This window comes from Lotus japonicus, chromosome 6 (assembly GCF_012489685.1).
Source record: "Lotus japonicus ecotype B-129 chromosome 6, LjGifu_v1.2".
In the NCBI taxonomy this organism is placed as follows: Eukaryota; Viridiplantae; Streptophyta; class Magnoliopsida; order Fabales; family Fabaceae; genus Lotus; species Lotus japonicus.
The window spans coordinates 23,229,743-23,253,086 of record NC_080046.1 but is presented as its reverse complement, the minus strand read 5'-3'; the positions used below and the strand labels follow the sequence as shown (position 1 = coordinate 23,253,086).

Genomic DNA, 23,344 nt, shown 5'->3' with positions numbered 1-23,344 from the left:
TGGGGGGAATTAGGAAAAGATTGGGGGGAAATTAGATTAGGTTAATTAATTTAGGGTTAGGATTAGAAATACTTAATTTATGTTGATTAATTTTTTAATTTTTTAATTTTTTTAAAGCCACATCAACTTCATTAATACAATCATCATGCCATTTCATCACTCGCCGGAGCTCCGGGCTCCGGCGAGGACTGGCTCCAAACATTTTTGAACAAGAGGGATTGATGCCACAAATTTTTCCGGTCAGGGACCTGGTTCAGACGGCGAAACAAAGACAGGGACTAATTTGAGGATTAAGCCTTAAAACTAAACACATATTTACAACAAAACAAGAAAATATTTAGAACAAATACACCCTAAACATATCAGCCCAACACAACACAAAATTAACTCACACACTGAAAAAACACGTTAGGTCCAACACAAAACATATGCTAACCTAATTACTAAAACATGTGTACAAGAGAAAGTGGCACAACGTTGGATGCAAATGTTGGCCGGAGAGGATCCGGATTCGAGGAAATAAAGAGAGAAAAGGGAGAGACAGAGAGAACCGTGAAAGGAGTGGATTAGAAAAGAGGGCTGGTTCGGTGACGGTGGCGCTCGGCTGGGGTAGGTTGAGATTGGTTGGTGATGGTTGGCGGTGTGGGAAGCTTGAACCAATTCCAGTGTATGTTACTTCCTTTCTTCTTCCCTTCTGGCTGCGATTTGAGGTTGTTGGCGAAAGAGGTATGGTGGTGGATGATGGTTTTCTCTATCAGAAGGAGAAAATAATTGGAGGATGAAGATGATTTTTTCTTTATTGTTCGGTTCTTCCCATCCTCTGTTTTATTCTCTCATTTTCCTCAAGTGTCCATCCCCCTCTCTCAGTTTTGATTCTCCTTTTATAGACTCAAAGTACTGCTTGCAAGCTGCTTAGTCATACTCATGGTGATAGGCAATTTGTTGAGCATTCTAATCGAAGTCCTGTAAAATCAGTTTTTTTGTCTGCAATTTTGTTCATTAGTTTCGGCTCCTCTATCCTCTGTTTTCCCTGTTTTTTGAATCATCATATGCCCTGTTTTTACTGCCACTGCAAGTTGCTTGCTTTTCCCTTTCTCTTCTTTCTTTTAATGTTTCTTTTTTGTACTGTCAGAAGGTGAAGGTGGTGAAAATTAAATTTGATCAAACAGCTTATTTATGATGAATTCTTAAGAAATAAGTTTTCCAACCTGCATTTTATCTTCTACCCCTACAACTATCTAATTTTTAATCATCTCCCTATTCCCTACTTGCCACAGCTAATGCGAGTATATGCTTTACCCTAATTTTGACTCTTTTCTTCTTTACTCATCCGAGGGTAGCGTTTGGTGACGGAACAGGACAAAACGGGACAGAACGGAACGGGACAGAACAGGATGGAATGAGACAATAATGTTCTGTGTGTTGTGTGTGTTGTGTTTGGTAACTCCAAGTCAATAGAACAGAACCATGATTTTAATTACATATATAACCCTGCATGTTTAGTATTTGATTGATGAAAACAAATTGAACTCAATTTAAAATCACTTTTTTTCATCTCCTCTCATCTATCATCATAGATTTTCATTATAAGTTAAAGTAACTGTTTCAAATAATCTATTTTCAGCTTCAGCTGAAACAAACACAAAAAGTGATTTTTTGATTTTAAAAGTGATTTTATTGATTAAAAAGTGATTTTTTCAAAATAAGTCGAAACAAACGCACTCTAATTGACTCGTTTATCATTGCTTACAAAAACTGATTTTACTTTTGAAAAAATAATTGATTTTATTTTAATTAAGTTGATTCGTGTTTGACTACTATAATTAAAATAACTTTTTTTTTATCTCTTCTCATCTATCATCATAGATTTTCATGATAAGCAAAAGTAACTATTTCAAATAATCTGTTTTCGGCTTCAACGGAAACAAACGCAAAAAGTGATATTTTGATTATCAAGTGATTTTTTGATTTTAAAAGTGATTTTTTTTTATTAAAAAGTGTTTTTTTCCAAAATAAGTTGAATCAAACGCACTCTAATTGGCTGGTTTATCATTGCTTACAAAAACTGATTATACTTTTGAAAAAATAATTGATTTTATTTTAACTAAGTTGATTCGTGTTTGACTACTCAAATAAAATCATTTTTTTTATCTCCTCTCATCTATCATCATAGATTTTCATAATAAGCTAAATTATCTGTTTTAAATAATCGGTTTTCAGCTTCACCTGAAACAAACACAAAAAGTGATATTTTGATTAAAAAATTGAAATTTTTATTTTAAAAGTGATTTTTATTAAAAAGTGATTTTTTTCCAAAATAAGTTGAATCAAACGCACTCTAATTGACTCGTTTATAATTGCTTACAAAAAGTGATTTTACTTTTGAAAAAATAATTGATTTAATTTTAAGTGTTTTTTTGAAAAAGTAGATTTTCATCTAACTTTGTCTACAAATATAATAAGTGCTTTCAATTTTAGAAGTGATTTTAAACTGTTTAGATACATAAAATATCAAATATAAATTAAGGGTATTTTTGAACTTGCAAATTTTTTAAGAGAGTGTTATGTTCTGTTCCCTTCCATTCCACCATTTTCCAGGGAACCAAAATGTCCCGTTCCTAGAGTCTTTTGTCCCGTTCCGTTCCGTCTTAAAAACATGACAAACACAGAACGGAACTCATGTGTCCCATTCCGTTCCCTTCTCACCTGTCTACCAAAGGCTACCATCAAGTTTCCTTGCGTCCCCTGTTTTCACCACCACCACAAGTGGCTCTATTCCCCCCCCCCCCCCTTTTTTAGTCACTCACGTGACTTCCTTTTCTTCTTCTTTTGTTTTTTTAATAACTTAAAAAAAAATTATAATAATACTAATAATATAATTTACATTTATAAATGAAGGATAAAATTGGGTGCTGACACTTTGCAAGCGTTACTCTCCCCGTAAAATTCAGGACATGAGAACGCCAAGAGGACAATCTTCTTTGAGTTATGGCAAGGAGATACTGGTAAGTGCTCGCATTTTCTAGTTGGTGCACAAGAGGAACACCCAAGAAATGCCCAAGGTCATTAGTCAAAGAGATACCCGCCACACTACAAAGCTGATCAGCGACATTTAACACCCACATTAGACGATACCATCATCTTAGTCTTTGCAACACTAACCTTCATTCCAGAAGCAGTGAAAAAGTCTCCCAAGCAAGCTACAATAGAATCCATTTGATCCATGGAAGCTTCGCGAAATAAGAGAAGGTCATCTGGAAAGAAAATGTGAGAAATCAGCGGACCATTCCTAGATAGCTTGATTGTCTTCCAATCTCCACATACAATAGCATCATTGATCCGATGCGCTAGCCTCTCCATACACAACACAAATAGGTAGGGAGAGAGGGGATCCCCTTGTCGAAGGCTCCTCTAAGGACGAAAGAATTCAGTTCTATCCCCATTAAAACAAACTTGGAAGCTATAAGAAGTAATACACTGCATGATAAGAGATCACCTATGATCCCCCAAACCAATCAGCGGCAAAGTATCAAGGAGAAAGGACCACCTAAGACGGTCATAAGCTTTCTCCAAGTCAACCTTCATGGCTAGCCACCCCTTCTCTCATCTCAAAGTCCTCATTGAGTGAAACACCTCCTTGACAACAATAATATTATCTGAGCTGTGTCTACCAGGAACAAAACTACATTGGTTTGGAGCAACCAAATCGCCCATGACCAGACGCAATCTATTAGTGATAACTTTAGTCACTGTTTTGTAGATCACATTGCAAAGAGAGATGGGCCTGAAGTGAGTAATTCTCGCCAGACTCTCTATCTTCGGGATCAGAACTTACGATGTCTCATTAACCTGAATTATGAGAGTTGGATTCGCGAAGCACTTCAAAGGAAAATCAATTGTAGTGACCCCCGCATACTGCCACTGAGATTGGAAAAAGATTGGCTGGAAACCATCTAGCCCAGGGGCTTTTAGAGGCCCCATGCTAAAAATTGCATCCTTTACCTCACTGTCACTTAGCTCAGCTTGCACAAGATCAAGAAAAGCCTTAGAGATGGTTAAAGGAAGTATAACAGTCAAGGGATCCCCCTCCACCATCCTCCAAATAAGTATCACGATAGAAATTATAAGTCATGCCCCTAAGAGCATCATAGTCAGTGATCAAACTCCCATCATCGCCTACAAGTGCCTCAATGCGATTCCTCTTCTAGCAAACTAGAGTAGCAGTTTCCGCTGAAGATGATCAAGTCCTCTATCAAAGGACGTATTGTGCCACTGATTAATACCCTCCAACCTCCTAATCAAGCGCCTCTTTTTCTAAAGAATGTTAATAAAGACCTCATGGTTCTAAGCAACCACATCCTCACTGAAACCTCACGACGCCGTTAGCCAATCATCCCCCCTCCCCACGAGCTCTTAACAACACGGGGAAAGTCATCATGAGTGAGCCAACTAGCTAAGAAACGGAAAGGCCTCACAAAGGGAGGATGCTCCACAATACCAGCGGCTTCCATGAGGATGGGCTTATGATCAGATTTCAACTGAGGCAAGTGGAGAATGGATGACTCTAGAAAACAGTGCATCCAACGAGTGTTACACACCCTTCTTTCAATTCTCTCCTTCACATCCCTACCTTCTCAGGTGAAAGGACGCCATTTGAACCCCATATCTGAAAAACCACAGGCTACAAGACAAGAATGAAAACGCTGCATGCTAGAAACAATTAGGCCATTACCACCATCTTTATCACCGACTTTAAGATAAGCATTAAAATCCCCCTTGACAAGCCAAGGAACATCAAAGAAGGGTTAAGCTTCTCCCAAAGCACAGACATGAGAGGAGCTTGGGGGCTGCCATAAACAAAGGTGACGAAGGACTCTTGAGTATTACCAAGAACTCACACCTTAGTGTGAACAAATTGACAGTGAGAGACCAGGATCTGGATATCTAAGACAGTCGTATCCCAAAGAATCCAAATTCCTCCCTATGAAGTAATGGAGTAATTGGGTCATATGAAAGGTGTTGTAACTACCCCATATCCTTACTTTATTACCTATATTTTTCCTTTTATTTCATTGGCATATACATCCAAAAAAAACATGCCATTGAAGTTTATCATTATTACACCGATATCCCCTCTATTATGTGAAAAGACACTAACTACTCTTATTTTATTGTGAACACTGCACTAAACTCCCCAAAGTTTATCAATATTGCATTGCCCTCCCAAAATATTTGTCATTATAATACTCACTACCCTTCTATTATTCTAAGTGATATATGAAGAATGGGAGGTCAATGCACTTTGCAAAATAGATGAGAGGTCGATGCAGTAATCATAAACCTCAGGGAGGTGAGTAAAATTTCTCCTTGCACATAATGATGTTACCTTGTGTTGCTAAATACAAAGAAATACATAAAAGTGTATAAAAGTAAATTAATTATGAAATCTCTCTCTTCCCTGATCAACAATATAAAAAAGAGTTTTTTCCCTCTCCATTCCCTCCTATGAACCAATCATAATAAGTATTAAAATCTCTCTCATCCCCTCCACTTCACTAAAATTCATCCCTCCCCTACCCTAGTTGAACCAAACACGCCCTAAGTCATGTAAAGAGCATAAAAGATGAAAAGTGTTGGAAAAAATGAAAATGAGCCAAAGAAAAAAGAATCTGGTCCGACTTGAGGACTAGGTTGTGGTAGACTAGGGCCACGAATGTGCATCCTGTTGAGTGCCACACTCATGGTGAAAGAAGACACGTCCAAGGTGACAAATATTTAAGCAGCACGATCGTGCCACTCAAGTAGGCACGACCGTGCCACTCAATAGGAATGGTCATGCTTCATCGCACAAAATGTGTCGTAGCAACTTTTACAGAAGATTGACAGAGCAGCAAAGTGTGTCGTTTAAGAGAGAATTCTTCCAACATGGCGCGGAGAAAAAGAAGGACTCCAAAGAAAAATATTCAACCTTTACAGTTATACTAGGATGTTAGCTATGTTTTTTGTTGTGGTTTTGTATTCGCATATTACTATGCGTAGCTAACCATTTACTTAAGATTGTATATGATGTATTTGATGACATAAACTCTGATTTCAATTCAATCTCTTGCTTTATATTTGATTAAATTATTTCACTATGCGTCATGTATGTCTTGATTTGGTCAGTTGGAGTATAATCCTTGTGAATGATTTAACATTAGCAGGGATGATCAATTTATGGAGCCTTGATTTAATTAAATATAAGAAGTCTCTCTTACTTCACTCTTGGCAGAGGTTTTTGGTAGTATTTTATGTGCTTCTAGTTAGCCGATGTTTAGATGGTGAAACATCTCTTAGGTACCCTCTCCGTTCTTCAAATTAACCTATTAGCATGATCACACCAGTGATGCAGGTTGCTCACTATATAGTAGTGCATTTACATAAGCAAGCTAACAAAAACTAATGCTTTAAAGGGTAGAACTAGCTTGACCAAAAAAAAGAAAAGGGTACAACTAGTAAACAAAGGATTTAGCAAAGTGAATTGGAACTGGGGAAGTGGATCTGACTGCTTTAAAGCATACTCTTTGTTCTCAATCAAAACAACTCTTTGTTTTGATACGTTTATGTTCTTCACTTTGGTGAACAGTTTTCCTCAGTCCAACTCAACTTTTAGTCACTTAGACATAAGAATTTCCTGAAGTTAACTCTTATCACTTTGATCCCTTGAGATTCGATAGTTGGGACTTCCGTCCTATATTATATTACTTGAGCGATAGAGTAGACTTGCTTTTGTATATGTATTTTTAGGACAACGTGTTTTTGGGTTGTTTCTGGGAACCAATTGCAATATTAACATATTTTTCTTGATTTAAGAATTTTACTTTATTTTAATTTACTGAGCAAATTTCTATTAACCTTCCTTTTCTTATGTGTTATTTCTCACATGCATGCAACTATAGGGCACTCATTTAGGATGCTGGTCAGTTTGGGACTACACACTTCATAAGAATCCTATTGGGCCGGTCTAAATAACCCATAAAAAAACTTGGGTTAAATTACTCAGTCCTAGCTAGGTGGATCAATGATTTAAGATAAGTGGAATTTCTAATCCACTTATTTTAAATATATTATTTATCCACTTAAAACTAATTAAAGTGATTTAATATAAGTTTTTCTAGAATCATTTAAATAAGATATTCATCAGAAAGTCAAACTTCTACATGGATCTATTTATATCTAATATGAAACATTTTGGTAACAAAGAAAGAGTAAACTGATCAAGTAAACACAAGATTTCTAATTGGGGACAGTAGTTTTTTCTGATCATAATTTCTGTGTAACTTCCTTCCAATTTTGAATAGCTTGAGACACTACTTTTTCAACCATATGTGCATCCAAAGGACGAGTATCTTGATTGTTCTCCTGAAACATCCATAAAGCAATTAATCGTGTCAGTGGCTTCACCAAAAATGTTTCATCATTCATTCAGTACAAATGAAAGGAACTGGTTTCCTTAATTGATAATTATGCATGTGAGTGTGTATGTCACATCATTCATTACTTTGTTTCCAACAGCTTCTAGAGAGAAGATGTCTGCACAAGAAACCCGAGCATGGAGCACATCAAGACCCAGCTCTTCAAAGGCTTCTAATATGAACACCAGCAACCCTTGACAACTCCTTTCACTCAGCACCTTAATCACAAAGCCTTCTTCTTGTGGTTCAACTTTAAGCTGCAAAATCATTAATAACAATGAAAAATTAATCAATTATGATCATTATCTACTATTAGGCTACTAGGCAGAAGAATCTTGAACCCAGTTCATTGTAGTCATGAAATTCTGCATTCGATGCAGTCAGGGGTTCTCAATCATTTGACTAATGAGACGACTCAGACTTAAAGAGATTATTAAACCTTTGAAATAATATCTTTATATCTTAATGGTATCTTTGATCGAACGGCTGAAGTTCCCTCACTTCACTGAATTTAAAATTATCTGGCTAGAAGAATTCTGAATTCCCTTTCAACTGAATTTAATAATGTGAAGTATAGTTGATTACCTTAGGCATTGGATCATAATCAATGATTTTCTGAGCTTTTGCAACTTGTAACTGGTTCAATTCTTGCAGCTTTTGCTTTAAACCTTGTATATACTCTGATACATCCAATAAAACTGAGGCTTTACGGCGCCGCTGTATAAACATGGAAATCATTCCACCATATCTCAATGTGATCTTCAGTTCATGAAGCATATTAATATGCATTTAGAGGCAAAATCATAAGCAAGAAAAGGATTGATATTTCAAAGTGAGTGTTTCTATTCAAATGTTAACATCAAGTGGAGAAGTCTCCTTAGATCATGTTTTGGTTAATGGGAACAAATGTATTTGATAAGAGGAAGAGACTGATAGAAATTGAATGGAAATTAAGCTTTTTTGCTTTTAAAATGGATTAATTTTGCATGTAACAAAAGTTCATCCAGAAATTAAAAATGAGGAGAAACTGCATGCAAACAGAGAAAATAAAGATGTTTCAGAGTAATCACCGAATGAGAGCATGAGATTGAACGAAGAAGTTGTAGGTTCCTGTACATGGCTGTTCTCTTGTGACCCCTGGAGACCATTTTCTCACTCTCTCTCACACAAGAAAACTTTATACAAAGAAATCTGAATAATTTGATGGTTTATAAAGAGGGACGAGGACAGAATCTTGTTGATCACATGTGATGCAGTTTTGGAATTACAATATGTTTTAATTTTAAGGGTCTTGTTCTTTTCCTTCAATGATATTCATTGCCAGTTTGCCACTGAAGTTTGATCTGAACCAATCAAGACCTACTTTGACACAGCATGGAATACAAATAACTACGTTTGGTAAAAAGTAAATTAAATAAAAAGATAACAATTAAAGAACAATTTAATTTTTGTTTAATTACTATGCCTTATTTTCAAATTTCATTAAATTATTACATTCATTAATAACTATTGGATGCTAACTTTACAAGAGGGTGAAAAAAATCACTAAAATTTTAATCTTGTAGGTTTGTATGGGCTTCCTATAACACCTCTAAAAGGAGTGTCAGTAATGTAAAATAAGATACGTGAGCATAATGTAAATAAGATATGTGAATAATGTAATTTTCTTGGTCCCGTGTTATAACTCACCCAAGTTTGTAACAAGATGACATGTTTCAAACTATGTAAATGTTTTTATGTGCGATATGTGATCGACATATGTGTTTTCACAACTAAATGTGAAGTGTACAAAAAAAGTTTAGCAAACGTTTATTTAAACCGCACGAAATGGGTGTGTCTTCAAATAAGTGCTAATTTTGTGACAGTTCAAAACTTAGTGTTATGTTTTTTTTTTACATTTCACTTTTAACAGCGAAAACATGTATATTTTTTTTTGATAAAAAAAATTTATTGTTGGGGAGCATAAAAGGTGCTCAACCCAATATAAGAAAACACGTATGTTGATCACATGTCGTAGTATAGTCCTGTATGTTCGACAATCATTATTGGTAGTTGAGTTGCTTGTTAATTTGTATATGATTTTCTTTTAATTAGTGAATAAGGATAATATTTAAACTTCTAGATCACGAGTTTTTCCTCCTTCAGCTTGGTTTACTCTCCTATAGTTATCTATATGACTATTTAGTTATACCAATAAAATTAAGTTACTTCTTCTACTTTAACTTGATAAAAGAAAGGGAAATATATATAATCACTTAGGATGAAAGGGGTTTGATTTGCCACATTCTGTATAGCAGTAAAAAAGTGGATAATAGAGAAGAGGACAACGTGTGCAAGCTGGTATAAACTTGTCCTGCATAGAATAAGCCATGGATGCATTAAACATATACATGAAAGAAGCGTGTGGGGTCTTAGGGTAAGAGAAAACAGTATACTTGTTTTGGAAACAAACATTCTTCTGCATGGGAACGTGAAAAACTGATGAAAGAGATGGTAGAGTACTATATGCAACATTGGGGTTAAGTTGGAAGCTGCAAGGAATCTCAATGGTTGATAGAGCCACACCATATTGATCACGGAAAATGCATGGTATCAAAGCGTGTAGTGCAAATATTCAATAAACATCCAGAGTGAAAAAGAAAAAAAAAAAAGTTGATATGACGAATGTCACAAAAGAGTGAAATCTCGAGAGAAAATTTATTTGAAATACCAATATTGTTTTTATGTGTACCTATCATTACTCACTTATCACACACCAGCAAAAAGTGTCAAAATTTTGTTACAGCTTTAGGTGTCTTCTTTGGATGCCTCCAAGTTCTCCTCACGGGGAAGAGCTCCTCTCTCTCTTCTTTCTCTTTCTCTCCCTATTGATTTGGCTTTCCCAATATATCTACCCAGACAAGTTAAAAGAAATTTTGGTTTTATTCTAAGTGCGGCAAAAAAATGATGCTTCCTCCAAAATGAAACCACAAAAGCGGTTCAGGTTGTGATTTTTGTCATTTTTAGTTTGCCTGTGGGGAAAAGATTATTAAAATATATATGGTGACTGGTGAGTAACAAATCTAGATTTTCAAATGGCATTTTGTGATTTCTTAAATATAAAATTTCAAATAATTTGGATCCCGTGATTATATTTAAAAAGAGTAATGTCGTTCACAACTCAATCCCACAGATTCCCTGAAACCATCTGTGTTAAATAGCTGAATTAGCTAGTTAGTTCAAAATTGAAAACTACGCTTATTGAAAAAAAAAAAGTTTAATAACTATGTACTGTTAAAAGTTTACGTTTCTGTAAAAAGATAAATAAATAAAATTACGTAAACATATGATCTAATCAGAATTCACTATTTTACCATAATAAAAATTGTTTAAGAGTTAAATATCTTATGCGATATTCTCTATTATTTTTAGGGTTATTATTATGCAATTTACTTTTTGCCATGTGATATTTTCCTATAAATAGTACATTGTCTACCTCACATACTCTCTCCGTTCCAGAAAGTTTGTAGTTTAAGGTTGTGACACAAAGGGTAAGAAAACAATTATTGATAGTATAATTTGACTAGATTGCCCTTATTTAATTTTACTAGTATGATGTGCAACTATTAAATTATAGGCTTAAATGCACTTTTGGACCCTTATGTTTTAACTTTCTGCGATTGTCAACCCTTATCTTTTTTTTCTACGAATGGGAACCCTATTCTTTCAAAACACAGTACCGTTTACCCTTCCGTCCAAATCCGTCCAAATCCGTCAAAAACTTGACGGAACACGCTGATATGGTCTTCCACGTGGATAAAAGGGGGATTTAAAAAATGACTTAAATGCACTTTTGGACCCTCAAGTTTACATTTTTTGCGATTGTTGACCCTGATCTTATTTTTAGTTTGAATGGAGACCCTAATCTTTCAAAACGTTGCACTGTTTACCCTTCTATCGGAAGGCCAGGTAAGTGGATTTCGTCAAGTTTTTGACGAATTTAGACGGAAGGGTAAACGGTGCAACATTTTGAAAGATTAGGGTCTCCATTCGTAGAAAAATAAGATCAGGGTCAATAATCGCAAAAAATATAAACGTGGGGGTCCAAAAGTGCAAATAAGCCTAAATTATACTTAGATAGAGAAGAATGTAATTAATAGAGAAGAGTTGTGGTTGGTTAATATGAAAGGTGATAAGTGAGAGAAAATGTATTAAATGAGAATATAGGTGAAAAAAATTAGCAAAAAATGCATTGGTTTTCTAAAACAACAAACATTTTGGAATATTGAAAAATTGTGCAAAACAACAAACTTTATGGAACGGAGGGAGTAATTTGTTGTAGACTTATTATATTTTACATTATAGGGCTGTGAACTAGGTAAAATTCGGGGCTTCTTCAATCACACCAGGCTCTTTTGGGTGACGACACAATTGCTTCATTGTTCATCATCTGGTTCTGGTAGTGGAGAAATCAATGTAGGCAATATCTCGGTACATGTGGGTATGTTGCACAGACACAGTATTCAATTTGTGACCACTATTGTCACTATTTGCTTGTAAATGGCAAGGGGAATTGCATCTCATCAGGCAAGCGACTGTGTTTATGAATGCGAATATGTAAGGACTTGCCATGCTATACTTGGACAGTGCAGTGATGAGTACGGCGCAGACTGTGCTACCACATTACCTAATGGTTGTGGGACTTGTAATTCCAAACGGGTTGCCTTGGAGCGAGTTAGGTGAGTTTTCGGGTTCTCGGGCTTTTGCTTTGAGGTTTTCTGCCGACAGTGGTTTTGGGGTACGCATGTGGTTGGGCTTGTGTCGGTGGAAGCTTCAGGTGTGGTGTGGCCGGTTGGTTCTTGTGTGGCTATTGGTTGTCGGTCCATGTTTGCTCGTTGTGGCTACGATCACCTTCCAGCTTCAGCGTCTTGTTTATGCACGGTTTTGGATGGGTGATCCTCTTTTATGCCAATGCTACGAGTTTTGGATGGGTGATCCTCTTTTGTTCCAATGCTATATAGTGTGGATTGATTTTATCTGTTGGGATTTTGGTATGCTCTTTTAGATTGGTCTTGGTTGCAGGTCTCGAGCGGCTTGGTTATTTCCTTAGGTCGTATTTGTCGTCATTTTTTTACTTTTACGAACATCTTTTTAGAGGAGTAGTCGCTTGGGGTTTTTACTTGATATTTAGCAAGCTCTTGTGTTTTGCTGGCTAGATTAGTGTACCTTATGAGGAGTTGTTTCTCAACATTGCTTTTATATATATATATATATAATATATATATTATATATATATAATATATATATATATATATCTTTAACTTTCAAAAAAATTGTATCAGGTTATAGTTTCAAATTGAACCTCCAAACCTTCTGCCTCCCACTCGCGAGTTCTCTCCCTCTCTCTCTTTTTCTTTGTCGCACTAAAGTCTCTCTCTATCGTGCGTTACCAAATCGCACTCAGCACTGCCGCCGCACACCCATCACCACTACCACACACCACCACCGCCTCGACGTTGCTATGTCCCTGTCCATATCAAATCCACGCCTTCAACATGCGATCAGCCAAGCATTGTGTTGCCTGGTCACAACCAGTGAGCCTGTGTCTGTTTCAGATCTATCACCACTGAGATCGACACAACTCCTTTGTGCCCGATATACTTCTGTTGTCGCTCCGATATCCATTATGTTAAGTTCAAACACTAGATATATCGTTTATCATATTTTAAATGATCACAATTTTTAAGATTATAAGTGTTATGCTTAAAGCCTTATATGCATGAATTACATTTCAGGAAAGACAACACTTATAATTCACATCCCTCATCGTCTGATATTAAAAGCACAAGACTATGCAAGAAAACGCTGAACCTAAGAGGAGAAAGATCAAAGCAACAAGGGCAGACGATACAAGCAAAGAAAGTCAAATATGCCACATCGTCTACGCTAGAAAAGAGAAGAATGATCAAGACACAAGACAATCTACACATTTAGAGTCAAAGCATCAAGTCTGTCTAAAGAAGAAGAAATCAAAGCTTCAAGTCAACCAATGCAAGATCAAGCAAAGCTATCAAATCGTTTGAGAAGACTGCATTCAACATCTACATTCATCGTTATCTCAAGGAATGAACAAATGAAGCAACGATCAGAGAATGAGCACCAAGTGAATTTGAAATACATCTCTGACATGCTAGAGGAGAAGATTAAGTTCCAGAAATCAAGGGATCACTATAAAGCACGTTGATCAAGGAATGGAGAAATGGAAAAATGAAATAAAGTTTATTGTCTTTGCATATTATAATCTACTCATCCAGGCAACACACTTCAAGACAATCCATCTCTAGAAAAGAAGCTTCAAGCGATTGGCCAAAGCTTATCTCTAAACTCCTACGACCAACATGAAGAATGAATGAAGCAAGGAACATAGTCTAAAGAATAGAAGAATGACGAAGAAAGATCGCCTGAAGAAAGGAAAGATGATAGAAGCAGAAAAGCAATCAAAGCACATCGTCTGAGTGGAACATATTCATAAAGAAGGTATGCAAAGTCAAGATCACATGTTCTGACAAAGGACAAAGCAAAGCAAGAAGTACAATGGTGTCACTGTCACATTTCCATATCTATACACCAACGGATAGAAGCTCAAACCTATGGTACCTACAAGCTGACATAATACATCTTTTCGGCAAAAGGTCTCAATCAAACAGTACTATGACATCAACACATCTGAATCAAGTACATAATGTACGGTTTGATCCAACGGCTAGAAGCTCTGTGAAGAACACGCTCCAATGGCAGATTCAAGAGTATAAAGTGAACAACATAAGACTGTAGACTCAGCGCTTATGCTCACCATGATTGAGTTTTCATTCTCAACACAATTAAGCATTCAAGCTCAAGAAGAAAATAAGCCTCAGAGCTCATCACTCAGAAATGATCATCAATATCGTCTTCTTTGACATGAAGATAAGTTCTTCCTAAAAGTCAAATCACTCACTTATTCTCTCTTGTATTAGAACATAAAGTATACACATAGAGTCAAATCTCATCTTCAATACTTTATGATTCATGAACTTAATTGTATCTACCATCACTCTTTGAGAAAGATTGTTTAAGGAGCAGTCCTACATACTTTGTAAAGGAGGAGTTCTGACAATACTTAGTAAGGAGAAGTCCTAATAAATATTTTTAATGCCTAGACAGGCTGTGGCAAAAGAATTCTCGGAATGTCTGGAGAGGCAGTGGTAAAATAATACTTGGTATGCCTGAAGAGACATGTACAAGAATACTTGTATATATGAAGAAGTCCTTGATACTTGTGCTTAGTGAAATCTTGGTATAGCCAAGGAATGGGTGTAGCCCTATCGTTCAGGGGGTGAAACAGGATAAAATGTTGGTGTTTATTGACTCTTTCCCTTCTCTTACATTTTCGCTGCACCAAACGATCCCAACAAAGATGATCAAACTTTCAATCGTTTGAAAATCCAAGTTTATGGATGGCACAATTCAAACCCTTCTTTCTTGTGCTACTCTTGGATCAACTTCAATTGGTATTAGAGCATGGTCTCTAAATACAGACACCTTAATAGGTGTGGAGTAAAGATCCTTGGGGAAGATTCAAAGGGTGTCAATGAGTCCATACTCACGCAAAGACATATCTACCTCTGATCCAAGATTGTTAAGCAGGAAGAGCCTGATGCAACCAGGATGATTCAAGGAAAAGGACTTCATCAAAGCTGAAGGACCGACAACCAAAGAAATCAAGATGGAAGATAAGAAGCAACACAATTGTCTTGAGGCCACATGACTGCATCAGATCAATAGATAAAGCTGATCAAGCCAAAGATGAAGATGAAGCTGAACTAAGGACTACAAGTCACAGTCAGAAGGCGTGGATAAAGCATCAACCTGAAGATCTTAAAATCCAAAAGAAAAACTTGCATATGTTCTATAACAACATCAAAAGATACCCCTCATGCTTCACTGGAGAAATATCGGTATGTTTTCTTCTTCATGAATTATGTGTTTCATTGCACTAATCAAGTACTACAAGAATCATAGATGAGTGATAAAAATTTTCAAGAGTATAAGTGAACTGATTAAATATATAATGTGAAATGTATTTCAGGAAATTATACTTATACCTCTCACGCTCTAACGTCTAAAGAAGCAGTGCAAGACGATGACATGAAGACAACTTCAACATGGAAGAGATTGGTCAAAGCGACAAGACAAGCTCGACAACCAAAGGAATGCTGAAAAATGGTGCAACTAGATGAAGAAAGAAGATGTTAAAGATACAAGCAAGACTACAAGAAAAAGAATGTCAACTCTACCAGATCGTCTGACCAAAGAAAAGGATGATCGGAGCTACAAAGCAACTACATTAGCAAAGAAGTCTAAAATCTGCTAGTCTGTCTATTCAAAGGAAGTAAAGATCAAGACTCAAGATGGTCCGCACAAAGAAATTCAAAGCATCAAGATCATCTAGCAAAGAAGAGTCAAAAGGTTCATGAGGAGACGATACAAGCAAGGGAATGCTACACCTATCAGATTGTCTATCCCAAGCAAGAAGAAGGGAGTTCACGAAGAAGAAGATGGAGCTTCAAGCTATTAAAGCTTTAGAACTAAGCATGCAAGATGAAGCGAAGCTTAAAGATCGTCTACAGAAGAAGAATCGAAGCTTCAAGGACAGTCCAAGCTATCTGAGAAGACTACTCTCAACGTCTAGGTTCAATGTCTATCTCAAGGCTGACCAAAGGAAAGCAATATCGAGCGAAAAGAGCATCATATTCAAATGGAAATATATGTGACATTCTTGAGAAGAAAGTCAAGTTTTAGGAATCACGTGATACTCTACAAAGAACATTGACAAAAGAAACTAGTACAATCATGTCAACATCAAACGTTTCACCTTTCTCTCTGTACCGAGAAATGAATAAATGGAGCAAAGCATATTGTCTACGCCTACAAGCTTCATGTAACACCCCGATTTCGGTGGCGTCACTTTAGTAACCAAAAGTAAAACTTAATGCGGAAAAACGTGAATATTTTTTTTGATAATAACTAAGACAAGACTGAATTAAATAAAACCCAAAAGCGAAAAGCAACAGAACTAATGTACAATATATAATACAGCCCCCGCTGTAAGTAACAACCTCGTCACGAGTAACCTCCAGTGACGGAAAAAAAGTGTAGCGCCCAAAGGCAATATGTACAGACTGAAAATAAAGGTGAAGTGTCCGCAACACCATCCCTCAAAACTGAGAATAAGCTGGCCCATCGGCCTGAAACAAGACCTCCTAAGTCCAACCAACTCTCTGTGATTCCTGTAAAGAAACCACACAAAAAGCTATAGGTGGGAAACTACCCTGTCCCCAAAGAAAACAAATGATTTTCAGAGCTAAGACTCTACTCCTACACTAATCCCATCTCGAGGAGCTCACACCAGCACTAAAACCTACATGCTAGCATGATCGTCGTCTGAATCTGAATTCAGAACGACCTAGTCTAAGTACACCATCCGTCCTCCTCTCGCTACCGCGATGCGCTCCTATTCCAGTATCTCAACTCTAGTTCCCCCCGAAGGGTGAACCATCATGATCTAGTCCGCCGTGGACATCTGACAAAGGGCGTTTGTCCGCCAAAGCACACACAGAAGACGCGAGGGTCAACTCCAAAGAATTATGTAAATAATAACATCGATAGATACAAATAATAGAATAGCCACTTAGGCTTATAGCTAGGGATAACATCCTAGGGTTACATATTCCATAACGAACATAAATGACAATAAAAACACTTAGCATGTTCCAAATAGGATTAACAAATAACAATCACATTCGCCAACTAAGTCAGTATGCATGTTGCATGAAATGATATGCAGGTTAACCCAGTCAACCAATATGCAATCCGGAACGGATGGACATCAACGGATCAGCCCTAGCACCAGCCACGGTGGGACCATTTCGGCCCGCGTGCCTCTTACTCCAACATCAGCGGTAGTCAGATCAGCCGTAACCCGTAGGTCTGCCATTTCGGTCTGCTACAAGAGACGTCTACAGACGCTCTTACACGGAAATCCGGGTCTTATGACCATTTTGGAATCCGACGAGGTCCAGAGTACGTCCTGTGTTAATACCCCATTAATGTTGCATGAATGCAGGATGACTAGTCAAACAACGTCTCCGAATCTCACTCGACACGTCGCCACGTGTTCTAGCTAAATTAAAGTCTCTAAAAGCTTACCCTAAGGTAAAGTCGATTCTGCGACAAAAGACACTTCTTTCCACAACACACATTCTCTCATGATGATCTCCAAATCATCCGACTCATCTCAATCCGATGGTCACAACTGCTCAACGAGCAAGAGTATCAACATACTCGGGAACTATCAATTCCCCGGACTTATCCCCAGGATAGCCCAACAACATAGCTGCTCCAACAGCACAATAACAAACGCTGCTCCAACAGCACCACAACATCTACATACTCGAAGCCTCTCAACTTTCTCAACACTGGGATCCGACGACACTTCTCGTTTTCCAAAACTAAGATTTGACTTCCACGCCTTCCTTTCGAGTTTATTATCATTAATTAAAGATTTAGAGGTTGTTTAATGTCTTATGAGTTTTCTTTACAAAATACTATCCTTTTAGTCTTATCGCAAATCCTATAAGTTCTCGGGATCTCCAAATCCCCAAATGACTCCAGAGAATGTCTCGATCCATAAACATCATAACAAGGCCCGAATCTCATTCGTCCTATCAAGCTTTCTCAAAACTCTCAAAATAAAATCGGCATGACCTGCCCGCTATTCTCACCATTCAGAAACTCAGATTTCATTGCAAAAGCATAAATAACTCAGCACAATCAATCAACATGTCATATATCAACATATTAAGCAATAACCACATAGCACTTAGCATATAAGCATGCACCACACATCCTAAGGTACCCACTTAGCACATAGCATGTAAGTCAATCATCAAAAACATAGTAGTAGATGCATCATCTACATTGTCAGCCGAAGCCTCAGAAAACATTTTTCCAATCAAACACAAACAAGTGCATAAATAGTAAATCAATGTCGAAAGCATCGACCCTAAGCATTAACTAGAGATTCAGTGAGATGCCCTCACCTGTAGGTTCTCCAGAATGATCGTCTAACGCTTCCTCGCAAGCAAAGCCTTGTTCCTCGGGAAACTCTTCAAAAGCACCTTTAGAACAAAACCACAGAAATCAATCAAAATCTATCGAAAACTAAGTTATCGATACTTACTAAGGTTACTCGAAGTAATCTATACTCTAAGGTACGATAATCTAGCGCGAAAGACAAGTTTTCGGAAAAGGAAATTTTCCTCCTCCTCCCCCTATAGGCTCGGCCACTTTAGGTAATTAGGAGACTCGATTTTTCTTCGATCAAACTTGGTTCCTATGCTATCATTAGCCGTAACTAAGGGTATTCTGAACTCGGAAAAATTATCGGATCAAAAACTGTCGCAGGGGTATTTTGGTCATGATTTTTAACTTAGGATTTTCAAAACTAAAATCCCAAAAACCAAATTTTGCAGGGACGTCACCAACGGCGTTTATGACAACTAATCCTACTAGCACTAAGCTAAGGCGATAGTTTTCAGCCTAAAGGTTGAAGCTTTACTCCAAAAACTCCAAAAATGGGTATTTTAGGCTAAAATTGATTCCGGCGGAATTCCGGCGACATAACGGAAAATCTAACCCGGCAGAAGTGATCTTGGGCACATAAGGAAGAGGTTTAGAATCAGAAATGAAAGATTCAGGATAGTTTTGCAAAAACCCATAAACTATCGGCTCAGAAAAGTCTACAGAAAAGCTATGGAAAAAGCGATCAGAGGTAAGGATTAGCGACTATACCTCGAAACCTTGAAGCAGCAACTAACGGATCAACGATCAAGCAAGTAATGAAGAAAATTCTTCTTCCTTCTTCCTTGGATGAACTCGCGGCCTTGAGGAGAGAAAATGGAGGAGTTTTGTGTTTTTTTCTCACTTGTTTGCTATATATAGAAGATGGAAATTCGCGGGAAAATGAAAGTTTCGCGAATCTGATTTTTCCGGCGTCATTCTCCGTGAATTCTAAGATAGGTTTTGGAGAAAAAATTCCAAAACTAAAATGAGGTCTCCTTATATTTTTGGCAACTAAAGCATAGTCGGTGTAAAACTATTTTACCCGATAAGTTGCTTTTTGCATCGAATGTCGGAATGGAAAACTTCCTTCTGAAGAAAGATTGAAATCATCAAGAGAAATGGGTGTACGCGTGTAGAATCTTCATTTGGTGTTCCGAATAGAAAAAGTCTTCATTGTCGGTTGATTCTAGGGTTTTGAAATACCAGGGTTTTGGTTTCGGTAAACTTCCGATGATTGGAATCGGACGTTCGTAGATCCTAGAGTTTCGCCTCGAAACGATTGTTATATATGGAATAAGAGAAGTTCTAACATTTCTCTGAAGATTTTTGGACTAAATTCCTACAGTGTTCCAAGGGTGGAACATAGTGTTATTTCCTAAGATTCTTGTCTTAGGTTTTTAAAGCGAATATTAGTCGTGCTATAACTTAAATCGACTTCGATACAATCCTCAGACTTTCCCTGAACTTTCTCCTTCATATATTTGTTTCATTTGGTAAACTCTAGTTCAGGTTTCCCTTCACGATACATCAACCCTAATCGTGAATAAGACTTTATTCACTTAGCATAAGCTTAAAACTTGGGTCTTACATTACTACCCTCCAAAAAGAAAGTTTCGACCTCGAAACTTAAGGGTCAGTAAAAGCTCCGGATATTATTCCTTGATCTGTTTCCTCTAATACCCATATAGCACTGTTCGTGTCTTTGTTCCAAATAACTTTCACTAAGGTACTCTGCTTTCCCTCCGATCGTTTCACTCTTCTAGTCCCAAGGTTGACCGACGGCGTCTCAAAAGACATATCGTCTTCCAACTCTATGGTGTCCGGTTCGACCACTTGTGTCGGGTCCCCGTTGGAAACAATATTGGTTGGCATTCGTGCAATCGCACAACCTTAACCACTTGCTCCTTTTCTTTTGTTCATCCAAAATGCTGATTAGAAACTCGGTACCTCTCTATGTTCCGAAGTGAATGCTCAACTTGTTCTCGTGACGTTCACTCATGGTCCAACTCAACTCAGTCGCTTGATAACTCCTAGACGAACTATTGCCTTGGAACCTACTAGTCCATTAACGTCACTTCCAACCTCGTAATTATCCTCCTTCGCACCATGAAATCAATCTTCTACTTAGTCACCATTCAAATTAAATCTCGACTTGAGCCTTAATACCTAGTGCATCACTAGACTCATTCCCTAGAAGATCAACTTATAACTTTACCCCAAGGGACTTAACTAGTCATTTTATCGTTCGATCCTTCAACTTTCCGAGGTTTAACTGTTATCGTAACCGCTAACACCACTAAATTCCTTATGCGTACATGAATCTCAGCTCACTAGGTCAACCTTAGCCCAAGGATCCTCATTCAACTTAGTAGAATTCATTGGTTAACTCTAGTATACCTCATCAGAATCCATAACAAGGTTCCATTCACTCTTAAACTCTATGAAACTTGCCCAAATATAACGACTTCAAGTATTCATCTTAATACTAGCACTTTCCTTTCTGTATCTCAATCACCATCTCGTCAATCAACTTCTTAATCCCTCAATCAAGTTCTGACAAACTTCGAGTCCTACACACCTTAGACAGAAATCCATAGATTTAAAACCTAAACCTTCACCAAGTTTGGTCCTCTAATGGCCCTTAATCCTTCAATACTTCTTAAGTGAATATCCATTTCTTAAAACTATAATGTCTCCATAAATTAATCATGCACTTAGCAAAACTTATTCCTCGAACTCGACTACAACAATCTAGTTCAAAGTTAATTCTTCTCAATCTTGTTACTATCAAGCTATTCTCTATAACCTGATTAAATCCCACATATTTGGTCTCTAACAATTCCACTCAGTAATCACATAACCTATGACTTCATAACTTCTGAGAAAATACCTAATATTTTTCCAACATTAAATCTCTTGACTTAGTCTACCTCCACTTGGAGTAATCGCACGAACCAAACAATTAATGTCTATACGACAATCATCAACTTCCAAAGGTTCAAATCTTAATCTTGTACAATCAAGTGCTTAATACAAACTTTCCTCCCAAATTCAACTAATCTTCGATCAAATCGAGTTAATCTTACCAATCCTTCTATCAAACTCCATATCCAGCTGTGATTCCGAATATCACCCCCTCAATATTAAGTTGATCAGGCCTAATACATCGAAGGTGGAAATCTAGAAAAACCTACTGGAACAGTCAATGAGTTCCTATCATCCAATAGTCACAAATATCCCGACATCACCTCCTCAACGATTCCGCTACGGAACTACACGCCCTCAACATCATATGTATACTATCCATAAGAAATCTCTATAAGATTCATTCTTCAGCTTCTAGCTTCCTTTTAAACGCATCGGTAGAAGACTACTTTCTAGGCTTAGCTTGTCATTCTAAACCTCGTATAACTTCTATAGCTAAAATACGAGCTACGGTCAAATAAGGTATTAATAGGCGTAATAACTATAAGGTCAAAGCTTAGACAGTATAAGTAAGTTAGGTGTGTTTGCACAAGCTACGAAGGTAATGGAATATATTATACTGAAATGAGAAAGAATGGTTAGAAGGTTACCATCGTTCTTGCGCTCTCCTGTGACAAACCCCTCAGCTCTCTCACCGTCCATGGTGTAAACTCTTGCTTTAGCCGCAGAACGCTTTCCACGAGCAGTGTTCACGGTTGGCTCCGTCTTGAGTGCTCTGCACCGACCGGAAGTATGCCCCATTTTGTTACAATTATAGCATTTGGGCCTCGTGTCGGGACAAGCATTAGCATAGTGCCCCGGCTTCCCACATCTGAAACATGACACTTGTTTCCTTGCCCTTCTAGCTATGGCGGGAAACTTGTCCTTCATCTTGTTATCGGACGGTCCCGCCTGGAACGTCCTACAGTTCACGGCCAAATGTCCACGTTGTCTGCACTTGCAGCATTTTGGTCCAGCTACTGAGCACTGAAAGACGTAGTGTCCAAGCTTTCCACAACGGTAGCATGACACAGCCTCCTGACCAATAGTTGCAGTCGTCGACTTGCGTGATCCTGGAATAGGGTCTCTTCCCTCAGGATGCTGGTATAGCTTCCACGGTCGGTACTCCTGAGAACCTGATCTCACTGGTCCCCCAGTTCCAACTCGGTCCAATCCACTATGCTGGTACTTGGACACCTCGTTTAACAGTTGAGGTTGCTTACGTGCAGCCTCCTCCGCGTGTCTGTAAGCGTCCTCAGCAGCCTGGTTCATCATTGCTTCAGTCATTGTAGCTATCGCCTTTGCCATACGATCAGGGCTTACCATGCTATGCTTAGTCAAACAAACAGTTAGTACTCATCACAAGATATTCTCTGGCATAACTATACAATATGATTAAGCAATAACTTCAATCAATTCTAAGCGAAAAATCGCTTGCAGACAATCAATTTTCACTCTTTGCAGAGTCACACAACCAAGCACAGAAGACCTATTCCCCAACAACTCCCGAAAGACTCGACCGTGCTCTGATACCACAATTTAACACCCCGATTTCGGTGGCGTCACTTTAGTAACCAAAAGTAAAACTTAATGCGGAAAAACGTGAATATTTTTTTTTTGATAATAACTAAGACAAGACTGAATTAAATAAAACCCAAAAGCGAAAAGCAACAGAACTAATGTACAATATATAATACAGCCCCCGCTGTAAGTAACAACCTCGTCACGAGTAACCTCCAGTGACGGAAAAAAAGTGTAGCGCCCGAAGGCAATATGTACAGACT

General features: G+C 37.6%; 1 protein-coding gene across 1 annotated transcript; it reads right to left on the bottom strand.

Annotated features, from left to right (window-relative positions):
- Positions 1 to 7,182: 7,182 nt before the first annotated feature.
- Positions 7,183 to 8,674, bottom strand: LOC130724094 (uncharacterized). Its single transcript, XM_057575265.1, has 4 exons — positions 8,525 to 8,674; positions 8,040 to 8,171; positions 7,541 to 7,711; positions 7,183 to 7,401 (listed from the first exon to the last, which is right to left on the bottom strand). Exons 1-4 carry the CDS (start codon positions 8,600 to 8,602, stop codon positions 7,303 to 7,305), a joined length of 480 nt encoding a protein of 159 aa, XP_057431248.1. The 5' UTR covers positions 8,603 to 8,674; the 3' UTR covers positions 7,183 to 7,302.
- Positions 8,675 to 23,344: the final 14,670 nt, after the last annotated feature.